The sequence below is a fragment of the Musa acuminata genome, chromosome BXJ2-7 (genome assembly GCF_036884655.1).
Source record: "Musa acuminata AAA Group cultivar baxijiao chromosome BXJ2-7, Cavendish_Baxijiao_AAA, whole genome shotgun sequence".
Classification (NCBI taxonomy): Eukaryota; Viridiplantae; Streptophyta; class Magnoliopsida; order Zingiberales; family Musaceae; genus Musa; species Musa acuminata.
Genome location: NC_088344.1, coordinates 9,614,934 through 9,626,962, shown reverse-complemented (window position 1 = coordinate 9,626,962; position 12,029 = coordinate 9,614,934). Strand labels below are relative to the sequence as shown.

The 12,029-nt window shown below is 37.2% G+C and overlaps 2 protein-coding genes across 4 annotated transcripts; both read right to left on the bottom strand.

Moving 5' to 3' along the window:
* Positions 1–596: 596 nt before the first annotated feature.
* Positions 597–4,700, bottom strand: LOC135617105 (cysteine-rich receptor-like protein kinase 43). Its single transcript, XM_065117030.1, has 5 exons — positions 4,567–4,700; positions 4,357–4,496; positions 4,041–4,254; positions 2,043–2,443; positions 597–1,390 (listed from the first exon to the last, which is right to left on the bottom strand). Exons 1-5 carry the CDS (start codon positions 4,628–4,630, stop codon positions 1,019–1,021), a joined length of 1,191 nt encoding a protein of 396 aa, XP_064973102.1. The 5' UTR covers positions 4,631–4,700; the 3' UTR covers positions 597–1,018.
* A 1,246-nt stretch (positions 4,701–5,946) lies between these two features.
* Positions 5,947–8,746, bottom strand: LOC135583385 (uncharacterized). Of its 3 annotated transcripts, none has more exons than XM_065117027.1 (5): positions 8,313–8,746; positions 7,476–7,569; positions 6,856–6,893; positions 6,616–6,751; positions 5,947–6,502 (listed from the first exon to the last, which is right to left on the bottom strand). In XM_065117027.1, the coding sequence occupies exons 1-5, from the start codon at positions 8,634–8,636 to the stop codon at positions 6,084–6,086; spliced, it is 1,011 nt and encodes a 336-aa protein (XP_064973099.1). In that variant the 5' UTR covers positions 8,637–8,746; the 3' UTR covers positions 5,947–6,083. The 3 variants fall into 3 exon arrangements, with proteins under 3 accessions (XP_064973099.1, XP_064973101.1, XP_064973100.1); XM_065117029.1 differs by having other exon boundaries at positions 6,856–6,898; positions 8,313–8,744; XM_065117028.1 differs by lacking the exon at positions 7,476–7,569 and having other exon boundaries at positions 6,856–6,898.
* Between the last annotated feature and the right edge of the window lie 3,283 nt (positions 8,747–12,029).

Genomic DNA, 12,029 nt, shown 5'->3' with positions numbered 1-12,029 from the left:
GTGGTTCCTCGTCTTCGGCCTTTATTCTTCGAGCATTTTATTAAAAAAAACGCTCCTTTTTATCGGGAGTTATTAAAAAAATATAATCTTTATTTTTTTACTAAAATAATTTGTTCTCATATATTATTTAAAAAATCTTTAATTTTAATAATTAATTATTATAAAAATTTTAAAAAATATAAAAAAATGATACTAATCATCTTAGAATCACTTCAAATTATTTTAGTTAAGGTTTGAGGGTATTTCCGTTTAAAATAAAAAAAAAAAACACATTCCCCGATAAAAATGAATATGAGAGACAACAATCATTCGATAAAAAAGCAATGATAAGAAATTTTTTTTGATAAAACGCCCTCCCTGCTGATTGAAACAAACTGCATCGATGTCACAACACAAAATAGAAACAAAGAAAAGTATTTAGACCATAAGATTTTAGACGAGACTTTCGGTGATCAAAACATCTTTCGGTTAACAAAGGGAAAGTTTTTATTTCAGACAAATGGACAGTTGTAGACAGGGTTTGTTTAGTCAACGACCAAAGTGTAAACTCATTGATTGGGGAAAGTGACTGAAGGTGGTGCCTCGAAAGCCAAAGATTAAAAGCAACAAGAAAACACAGCAAGTGTCGTGTATGGACTACATATTAAAGTATACAAAACATTTATACAATTCGAGTCAAGCCTAATCTAGCTCAACTACATGAAAGCTCCAGCATCATACTAATTCCGAATTCAGACTCAGCATACTTACATTTCTGTTGATCGCGTTTGAGCTGGGAACCGGGCCAACCTCGCCCTGTTTACAAATAACTTTGATTCATTTATCCGCCCCCGTGTATCAGGAAGATGGCCAAACACTCAATTTCCTTGGATCAAACGAATCCCTGCCCCCAGCATGCTCTCGTATGGAGCACGACCAAGTAAGCCCATCAAAATTCACATGCACGAGCATTTGACAAAAATGAAACAAATATCAGCAAATATGAGACGCAATTTCAAAAAGAATCAACCACATAAATCTATCGTCGTGCGGAGCGCTGCTCCCGGTGCGATGATCGATTTACGGTGATGGTGGTTGAGGTGGTGGCAGCGGTTGAGGCGGAGTTCACGGTAGAGGAAGATTCACCGGAAGAGTAGACGGAGCCGCGGGTTCCATCGAATCTTGGATAACTGAATGCAGGGGTCCCAGGCCTGGTGGGCTCCTCGAGTGTTCTTGGCTTCTTGGAGAGAACGATCACGACACGCTTCATGTCTGGCCGCTGCTTGGGGTCAGACTGCACGCAGAGCAGCCCGAGCTGAACACACAATGCGACTTGCTCTGCGTCCACCGTCGATTTCAGAGCAGGATCCAGCAGCTCCAGACTCCGTCCCTCGTTGTAAAGCTTCCAAGCCTGAGAATGTAAGCATTTGATACAAGTCAACGGGACAACATCCTACTCTTAAGTGTAGGATAAATTAAAATAGGTTAAACATGTAGAAATTGAGATAGAAAATTTAAAAGAGGAACTCGGAGACGTGCAAACACTGTCTTTAAGTGTATTCTTTGACCTAGTGTAAATATCTTACACTGTCTTAAGCGTATTCTTTGACCTAGTGTAAGTATCATCGAGGAGTTATCCAAGATATAACCAAATGAATCTTCCATGAGTGCGATCGTGAAAAATCTAAAGACTTTTCACATCAAAGGTATTAATGAATGCACATTATTAATAGCCAGCACTGCGACGGTACGCTCTCGCGTGATGCACACCCGCGCTGTGCGTGGGCATGCGTCGCGTGGGCGCACGTGAACGTCACGCTCACACATGACGCACACAACACGTGAGCAGTAACTGTGCAACGACGATTAATTAATATAGTTGGGATAAATAGCTAATTTTATAATTATTTAACATGCTACAAAATAAATTAAATATGCTTTGAAGAGAGAGTAAGGGAATTGAGAGAGAAGTCTCCCAACTGTCCATGTAATCCCTGAACATGAAAAGGAATTCGGGTTTTTTTCTTTTTTAAGTTCCAACAGCAAGGAGACAGTCGACGTACCCATTCAAGAAGGCTGCTCGCTTCCGGGTCGGAGATTCGAGCAAACGCGGAGTTCTTCAGGCCCGAGATGAGCTCGAGGACCACGACGCCGAAGCTGAAGACGTCGACCTTGGTGGAGAGCGAGCCGCGCATGACGTACTCCGGCGCCATGTAGCCGTTGGTGCCGACGACGCGGGTCTTGACATTACTCTGGTCCTCGGGGAAGAGCCGGGCCAATCCGAAGTCGGCGATCTTGGGGACCCACCCGCCGTCCAACAGGATGTTGCTGGCCTTGATGTCGCGGTGTATGATGGTGGTGTGCGCGTCTTCGTGCAGGTACAGCAGCCCCCGGGCCACCCCAGCTATCACCTGGAACCTTCGCCTCCAGTCCAACTGCATCCTCTTCCAGTTACCCTCTTCTTCTGCGATCCCATCGAGAAGCAAATGTTTACGCAAACAGCAACACCAAAAAATTGTTAGCTATCATCGTAAACAAAATGCTCTGCAATATAGTAACAAGATTTATTCCACCGAACACTTGTATTCTAGATCGACTCGGCATTCAGATACTGTCAGATGTGATGCATGATGCATACGCGGAAGAAAGATCCCTTGTTGCCGGTCTACGCTACAGAGACATCTGGACTCTGATGTTTCCGACCATAATGAGGTTGATGGTAAGAAACAATAGATTATAATTGACTATCAGATGGCAGAGGTGGTAGCCAAATCTGACGAGTGCTACTTTTCCTTAGGACTCTTCCATTGACCGCATGGACATAAGACGAATCCAACTTTTCTTCTTATCTGACCAAGTAAATGTTAATCATTCCATAACATAGAAAACGTAAAGGTTCGGATACATTTCAATCACATATTCTAGTTCTAATATGGACCAGGAAGTATCGCAGAAGATCCACTGGCGTTGTGTGGGAATGCAACAAACAACGGATTAGATTATTCGGACTTGATCCGCTTGCCTGACAGGAACCTTTCACTTAGAAACGTCTCTTCCGAAGGGAGGGGGGCGACGAGGTCAAGTACCCATTGGCCAAATAAAACTCCCATCACATCAATGCCATTAGGCAAATGTTACCTTTTGCCTACTTCTGTTTATACAAATTATACATTGAGAAAAAAGGACTCCCGTCAAAATCGACGCCGTCGTTTTCTGTTGCCGATCAGATCCAGCGGGGATAACATGGTTTCCAGAATGTACAACATCCGTGTCTAAATGTACAGTTTCCTTTTCCCCAGCTGCGAACTTTGCGATGACAAGAAAACAGGCGTCGGGGCACCTATGGTATCTGGCTGAACCTTAAATGACCCATTGATGACCCATTTAAAGAATTATACTTATCAAAAATACCTATCTTTACCAGACTAAACTTTTATGGGTATCGTAACACCATTTCTAAATGGTGGAAAATTGGATCACTCAAGAAGCATTTTAAAATTTGACCACAATTATTGGAAACTGACACTCCTAAAAGGGCTCCGATGATTGGCTGCACCCAGCGTGGTTGTCCTGTTGAGATGGATTTGTGCTTCTCTTCGTGGAACCTCAACATGAAGGATAATTCCAAGATCTTTTGGGGCTCACCGTATGCGAGTCGCAACAATAAGCACCAGCAGTAATGGATGGAGCTAGCAAATGTGTGGTGTTGAGCCATGGGAGGAACTAAGATGTGAAGTGTAAGCGACCTTGAGACTTCTAACCTACCTCGAAGGCACACGGGAAGTTAAGGTCTTAATGAATCACAAAATAAATTAAATGTATATTAAGGTAAAATAACAAATATATTGGTCGTCCAATACCATCTAAATAGTGGGAACCCTATCAGCTGTACTGCCTTTAGATTTTTGCTATCGAAATTTTTTATGATTTTCCTGGAATTACTAACTTGAGTTGCAAAATGACCCAAATTTAACTCTCTCTTTTTTCTGAAATCCCTAATCCCAAGTGCAAAAGGCAAAAAGATACGGAATCGGAGAGAAACAGAGAGGGGCAGTGCTTACCCAAGAACAGGAGCTTGTCGAGACTCTCGTTGGGGACGTACTCGTAGACGAGGAGCTTCTCGTTGGCGTGGGCGCAGTATCCATGGAGGTTCACCAAGTTCTTGTGTTGCACCCTCGATAGCAGCAACGCCTCGTTCATGAACTCCCTCGCCCCCTGCCGCGACCCCCACCCGAGCCGCTTCACCGCCACTTCCCGCCCGTCCTCCAGCCGCCCCTGCAGGCGTGGGGTGCTTCCTGTCAATCGATCTTTCGAAACCGCCCGCTCCTCCCCGATCGAAATCGCATACCAAAACCCTCGTTATAATTTCTTACTCACCTTGAATACGGAGCCGAACCCGCCTTCGCCTAGCTTCTGCTTGGGATCGAAATTGCGGGTGGCCGCCGCCAGCGCCTCGTACCGGAACGCCTTCTGCTCCTTGGCCGCGATCGCCTCCAGTTCCTTCTCCTCTCTCCCCTCTAAATCCATCACAAATGATCAATCGAGCCGAAAAAGAAGTCAGATTGAAATAGCAGCGGCAAGGTATACCTTTTTTACGGCCGGCGACAAAGGGCTTGAAGAGGCGCTCTAGGAATTTCTTAGGTTTCGTCATCAGCGACGATGACGAATCGAGGGGCTGGGAAGGCGTTGGCGATCCACCATCCGACGCGAGGTGGCTTCGGAATGCCAAACAATCAGGTAATTAGCTAATCCATCGATCACAATTTTTCTTTGCCTTGTCTTCTTCAGTTTCCTTTTTTCTTTTCTTCTTCGTTTTATCTTAAAATTTTGGTCTTTTGACACATCACTAGAAGGGAGGACGCGTCCCGTGGACGAAGAGACGACGTCGGCCAATTAGAGTCTCATTGACGGCGTAAGGGAAAGGACGGAGCGGGAGACCAAGAAACCTTCTACTTAGCCCTACCACCACCCTACTAATGACGACGTACCAAAATGGGGACCCTTGAAGTTTTCTCCCGGTAACAATCGAGTGTGTTGACGGGTTGGCGGTTGATCCCTGCTTGTGCTGCGATGCTCGATTCAAGGTTCACGCAAGTTAATTAATAATCGAGAATATCTCAAAATAACAATAATAATAATAAATGCTAATAAAAAGGACAATAATGACGAGGCTGATGAAGTCATGACCTCTGAGTCGCTGGCCGCCACAAGTACATTGTGAAGCAAGTGAGAGATTAACTTTTAACAGATTCCAAAGATGAGACTTCGATTTGGGTCTCATCAAAAAGCAGGATGTAGGTGTTCTATAATGACCTTTTCCCTTTAAAATATTTAATAAATATATATATGCTGTTTTTGAATAAATTAGTAATCATATCAAAGAGATATATAGTGTTGTTTAAAAGATATATATATATATATATATATATATATATATTGTGGTAAGGTTGATAAGTATTTTGGAACGTTAATGAAAATCAAATTGCTTGAAGAACTAAATTATTTTTATGATAAATATTTTGAGTATGAAAAGCGATTGAACAAATCAATTTGAGCAAATTCATTCCGAATTAGCCTCATAATCAAAATCCGTTAAGAATTTGCTTTAAATTTGTTAGTGCAACATTAAAAATATGCAACAATCTATTACAAAAAATAATAACAAATATTTAAAATTACAAGTTGCAACTATGATTTATTTTTATACTAATAATATTATTTATGATAGTATATTAATGTTTACCTTATAACACTTGTCCTCGAGAAAATTATCAAGATTGGATCATACTAATAAGACTGTTCCATTTTTCCTGATGTAGTCGTCCCACTGCTTCAAGTCACCCAGACAGAAAGTACTGTTACCTGGCCTTGATGAACAAAAATGTCATCATTGAGTTTGTACTGTGACCTGAATTTGACTTGAAGAATACCTGCTTAAAATTCTAAAGAATAAAATTGCACTAACCATTATAAAAGCACTCTTGATTTCAAGTTCTCATTTGGTACAGCCAAATTCTCATGCAAGCTGTTGTTTACTTAAACCCAAGCTGACAAACAAGTTCAGCTCCTACATGTTTTGCAGTGCATATAGTTCAAGCTCATATTTAGCTAATGCTCTTGTCATCTTCTAAACACAAAGTGTAGGCAACCAAACCCAGAACAGGAATAAATCTTAGATTACTCACGATGCTCACACTGCTTTTCTTCACGTTATGGAGGTTGTCACCTATCAGCCAAGGCTGAAACATCGTGTAAAGGCCAATATCCCATATAAAGGCATAAGCAAGCCTCTCTGATCCAACATATCGCAGAAAAAAGTCCCACCGGTCTGCAATGCCACCGAACGCAGCATCAGGACGGCCAAAGAAAGTCCAAAGCGCTGATGCTACACAGACTGTTCCACCAATTGCACCAACGATTGATGAACCCTTGGTCATCAATGAACCTAATTGAGACACCTTATTGTAGGAGTGCTTCACATCCATGTCATTGAGGCGGATCGCCATGTAAGGTATCAAGAAAGCTAATAATAAGCAAAAAGCAAAAGCGAAGGCTGTTAGCAGCAGTATGGGTTATAGAAAAGCATCGTAACATAAAGTTTTCATTTATCATAATTGATTATCAAGTCTGACATACTGTTTGTGAGGAACATCTGAAAGCCCCATAAGACATCTAGGGATCCACTGTATCTGTCTCTCCGGTGATCCGTATATAGCACTGGGGCAAACAAAAGTGTCCACCCAATGACAAAGTTGAACAAACCTTCAGCGGCCTAGAAAATAAGTTACTTGTTAAGGAACCAAGAGATGAAGTTTAGCATATGGTATCCGAACAAGGAAGAAGGAGAAGCTTATCAACTAGTGTTGAGTTCCTTACAGGATGCAGCACTGGTGCTTCAAGTACATGAATGCCAACTATACTGCCAACAAATGCAGATGAATTAGTAAATCAAGGCATTAACACCTGTGCATCAAGTATCAAGTTACAAGCACAAGAATAGCTTCATTGCCATTAGCATATGTGACTGAGTTTAGGAATGATAGAAGTGACCCTAATTAATGGGATAAATCTTGGACACAATAGAGTTATGCTTTTAGTTTGACTTTAGCTTTTGCTATTCATTCAATGTGTTTCTTCTTCTCTCTCTTTTACAGTCTATTTTTCCTATTCATCTTCTTTTAGCTTCTTTGTTTTCGTCTTTCACCGATTCATGTAAATTCCTTGGGAAAAATGCTCGCAATGGTGATCAAGCTGTTCCGTCAGCTATACTGACAAAAGTTCCTCTAATCTTTTAGCAAGTGACCTACCATACACTTGCAAGACATTGGAATTTTTCTCAAGTCTAGTTAATCAAAGAAATTATAAAATAATACTCTTTTATGGAAAAAATGAAAAGCAAGGTTTATGTTTTACAGTAAAAAAAACTCGAGGCATTTGCTCTCAGAGCATTATAAGAAAAACATTAATACTTGACATGTCAAATAGATCAGAGTTACCAGCATTCATCCATGGCAGAATAAAGAAGAAGTTGAGAGACAGTCCCACAAGGTCATTTATTGTTGTGGATTTAATCGCCCATATTGGGTCACCCTACAAGAAGATATTAGTCAAATACCATACATGAAATTAGATGTTCTCTTTCTCCAAACAACTCAACTATGAGATTCCAAACATCAAACAAATAACATATGTTCATATAATATGCACCAAGTAACAATGCATAAGAGCATTAAAGCATCAGCAAACGACAAGTAACTCATTCGAGAACAGAGCCACAGATTTATATAAGATTATGTTGAATCCAGTGGAAACAGCTTACATCCATTCCTATTCGTGCTTCCCCATGTGACAGACAGTATAGCTTGATTTTGAATCACCAGATCGTCCACAGTCATTACCAGCAACAACATACACAAGTAATTTTGATTAAGACTTTGGGTTCTAATTTCCTAAATTTCCACACATCACTACAAGCAATCAAAAGATGCCCAGCAAAACCACAAACATCTTGCATGCACTATAATGGAGTCAGTAGAATGGTGAATCCTGCCCATCTACAACATCCGCAACTGGGGCATCTTCTTGGTGGATTAAAAGGCAAACTTGAATCGATCGGAGATCCCTAAGAAAACCTAAGCAGAATGTAAACATATATATGAAGGAGAAGTGATCAAAATGTCAAACGCAAATTACACTATTCGGCTGCCGCTATCGGGAACGCATCGGATGAGAAGCGTCTCTCGTATGTTGTAATATGAAACTATGAGACTTTGATCACATCTAACTGCAGCTAAAAGACGCAAAATGCCAGAGAACAAGCAGAACAAACATACCGGAGCATAAGGGAGAAGGAAAAGCCAGAGAATATAAGCTGCCTCGGCGGCCCACAAGGCCGCCTGCTGCACCTGCCGCAGGGGCCGGCCATCTTCCCACGCTTGCTGCTCATCCTCAACCATGCCACTTCTTTTCTTGGCTCGGCATGCAATTAGGCAAGCAGATCGTCGATGGCGGCTTCTTCCGGACACCTTTAGCCCATCTCGACCCTCTCTTTCCTTGGCTGACGCTGCTGGTCTCGGTAAAGAATGCGAGTATAGCAGTGCAGGAGGATAAATCCAGCTGTTGCTGCTTCTACTACATAGAATAAGTCTCCATGCCATCTTCGTTCCTCCACACCCTTACGACGCCAAGCGGCTGATAAATTGGTCACCCTATGTCATATGCTGGAGTGGTAGGCAGACGCAATGGCCACGACACTTTCACCCAATCCACCCCTCAATACGGCATGCCCATATCTTGTTGAGACTTGGCCTTATGAGTGTGATAATATTTTAACTATTTGGCACCTGATTTGTTCCTAATATCAATTCTATTCGGTAGGAAAGAACCCAAAAAGCCATTTTGGACGAGATATTTGGAAAAAAAAAAAAAAGGTCAAAGTCTTTATAAATAAAATTTTGAATGTCTATATAACGAAAATTCGGATCAAACAATGATCCACTTTTGAACCAATCATATGGAATAGTGTTGATAAGATGATTGGAGGGATGATCATATAAAAATTATATTGTATGCGATAAAAAAATGTTTTCATGCTTAAGTCAGAATTAAAAATTAAGAGAGTTATTATTTTTTTATGATTCCCTTAATGCACCCAGTAGACTTTTTACAATATATCAGTTAAATCAAGATCAAGAATATTTATTTAAGTTATCCTATTATTATTGATCATGAAGTGTTTATTGAATCCATATTATAATCGTGAAGTAGTTGTTTGTGTTAATATTAGGGGACACTAATTACCATAACTTATAACATTCTACTCCTAGTTCTACTCATATTACATATACATAACTAAAGTAAAATATCTTATTTCAATTTTTATTAATACTATCCATATGAGTGTAACGAAAAGTAAATAATCTTAAAATTAAAATGTGCTAACTTAGTAAATAAAATAATAAGGTTTCCCTATACATAGTATTTTTAATACTTGTATATAATTATATCTAATCAAATAAAAATATAAACATTAAATGTTTAAAATTTATACACGTAAAATGCCCACATGTCATCATTTATATTTGTGTTGGCATGCAAGTACTTGCTCACTTCCCTACCCAATCACTTAGGTATGATACTAGTATCCTTACTAATAAAATAATATCTATAATGAGTAATCACTCAATAAACATAAGTCTTTATAACTTTATTCAAATAAGCTGCATGTCATGTATACAATATTTTAAAATTATGAGCATAAGACATTTAATGGTAAATACTTCATCATATAATTTTTTTAACAAACATAATCCTATAACATAGCATATACAAAATAAAGGGATAAAATTCTATGTCAAAAAATTGAAAAGTTTTTTGACAATACTTATCTACATATGTAAGAAATATACACTTCTATTTCTCATATCATAATAAGTACATACAACTTCACACCGAGTCATAATATATACATGTATATAAAATATTTTATCATAATTTATATAATTTATACTTACAAAATATATACAGTCATATTAGCTCGCGACAATCATACAAATATACTTTCTAAAATATATTATAAACATGATAACCTATATGACCACTATTTTACAGTAAATTAGACTTAAAATTATGTATTTAGACTTAAATATGAAGATGTTAATGAAAGATCACATTCCTTAATGATCAAATTACACCGGAGTGTTCGGTCATTTGATGTTTTAATTAAGAATCCTATCTTTTGAATTATTGATTCATAATAACTAATAGCAATGATTCATAGAAAATATTTGATAAAATCCATAATAAATTAGACTATATTCAACCAAAAAAATTATCTAAATTTCATCATTAAGAATTAATCAAATCATCTGAAGAAATTTTCCTTCACTATTTTAACTAATTAAATGATCTTGAATTATCATAAAATTTTATTAAAAAACTATTAGACATATAAAACTAAATACACGTCAAATTTTAGCTTAAGACAAAATCATTTAGAGGCTAAACTACTCTCCTGATCCATTATCAATACCTATTTTATTCTACTAGAACTAGGTTGGGACTATTTAAATTTATAAACCTATACAAATTCAATCAATTCTAATTCTTATAGGACACTAAAAGAAACTTTTAAAATATATCAAAGGGATAGAGCTTAATCATATCCATAAGAAGATCAATCAACTCGAATAATAATCCTTAAAAAACTAAGTGATTGTGAGTATCTTAGATTAGGATAGTAATAACTGATCTCAAATTAAAGTTATACCAAAGGCCTTAGAATCATAATAGATTTATATAAAATATATCTAAAAATTAAATATTAATTTAAAGTTTAGGTTACTCAAAAGTAGTTAAAAAAATTAGTCTACAATATATAAAACTAAAATTTTACATATAATGAGGTAAGAATTGGGTTTTTCTTACGTTAATCTTTCTTAGAGATGCGGTTTCCTAGTTTCTATGATAAAAAGTAAGAGAATGAGAAAAAGTAAGAGAATGACTTAAGATGTAGGATTCAATCCCATTATATTATTTTTTATTTTTATTTTATAATATAATTCTAATATTATAGTAACTTCAATTGAGTCAAATTTAGTTTAGCAAATATGTTTTTTTTTTTTTGTATAAACTCATTTTCCTTCTATCTCACTTATGTAAATCAATATTTTTAGTATAACACTCCTATTTGATTTATATTTTTATTTTTTTATTACTTTATTTATGCCTAAATAGCTTATTATTTTTCATATATATGAGGCCTACAATTTAAACTTCGTTACTTTAATCATATTCAAACTCATTAGGCTTTGAGATTCACTTATGATATATTACTTTGACTTTGTATAATGCTTAAAGTAAATAATAATACTTATGCATCTTCGACCAATATTTCATATAATATTAAGAAAACTACTTTTTGAAAGCATAAACTTTAATTTTAAAAGTTAAAAACATGAGTATGTCATTTATCATATTTATAAAGCATATATATCATAACTTATATTATTAAATGAGAATTATATATATATATATATATATATATATATTATTTGTGCTTCTTTTACTATACTAGTTATAATTAAATGTGCTAGTCATTAGTACCATGCAAACCAATCATGTGAGTGATGACACATCTAATATGATATGTACTCTTTTTACTTATTATTATTATTATGTCATTTTATCACTTTATATTGTTTGATGCATAAGTATGTTGTGATGTCCATAGATCTATGCAATGAGAATCGAATCATGATGAGATCATGATAATGAGACAAATTTACTTTTAAACACATACCCTAAATAATCCTGGTCATATATTACTGGAGAGGGACATCGAGATAATCGGACAAACTGATGTGTTATATATCCATCCATATGATGAAGGCGACTGATATCATAGCTGCTCGTGTAGGAACACTAGGACTATAATGTATGTACTCATTGGAGAATAAGTTCACTAATTGATCTGCTCACAGAATACTGGATGGTTGATGATACCTCATTGTCAAACAACGATTCCGTCATCCCAATGGTATACTTGGTCC

Coding starts and splice junctions, on each gene's coding strand:
- LOC135617105 (XM_065117030.1), bottom strand. CDS start 4,630: ATGACGAAACCTAAGAAATTCCTAGAGCGCCTCTTCAAGCCCTTTGTC. Junction 4,497..4,566: donor TGTCGCCGGCCGTAAAAAAG/GTATACCTTGCC, acceptor TGATGGATTTAG/AGGGGAGAGAGGAGAAGGAA. Junction 1,391..2,042: donor CGAGCAGCCTTCTTGAATGG/GTACGTCGACTG, acceptor TTACATTCTCAG/GCTTGGAAGCTTTACAACGA.
- LOC135583385 (XM_065117027.1), bottom strand. CDS start 8,636: ATGGCATGGAGACTTATTCTATGTAGTAGAAGCAGCAACAGCTGGATT. Junction 7,570..8,312: donor TCCTTCTCCCTTATGCTCCG/GTATGTTTGTTC, acceptor ATCTTCTTGTAG/GGTGACCCAATATGGGCGAT. Junction 6,752..6,855: donor AAGCACCAGTGCTGCATCCT/GTAAGGAACTCA, acceptor CTTATTTTCTAG/GCCGCTGAAGGTTTGTTCAA.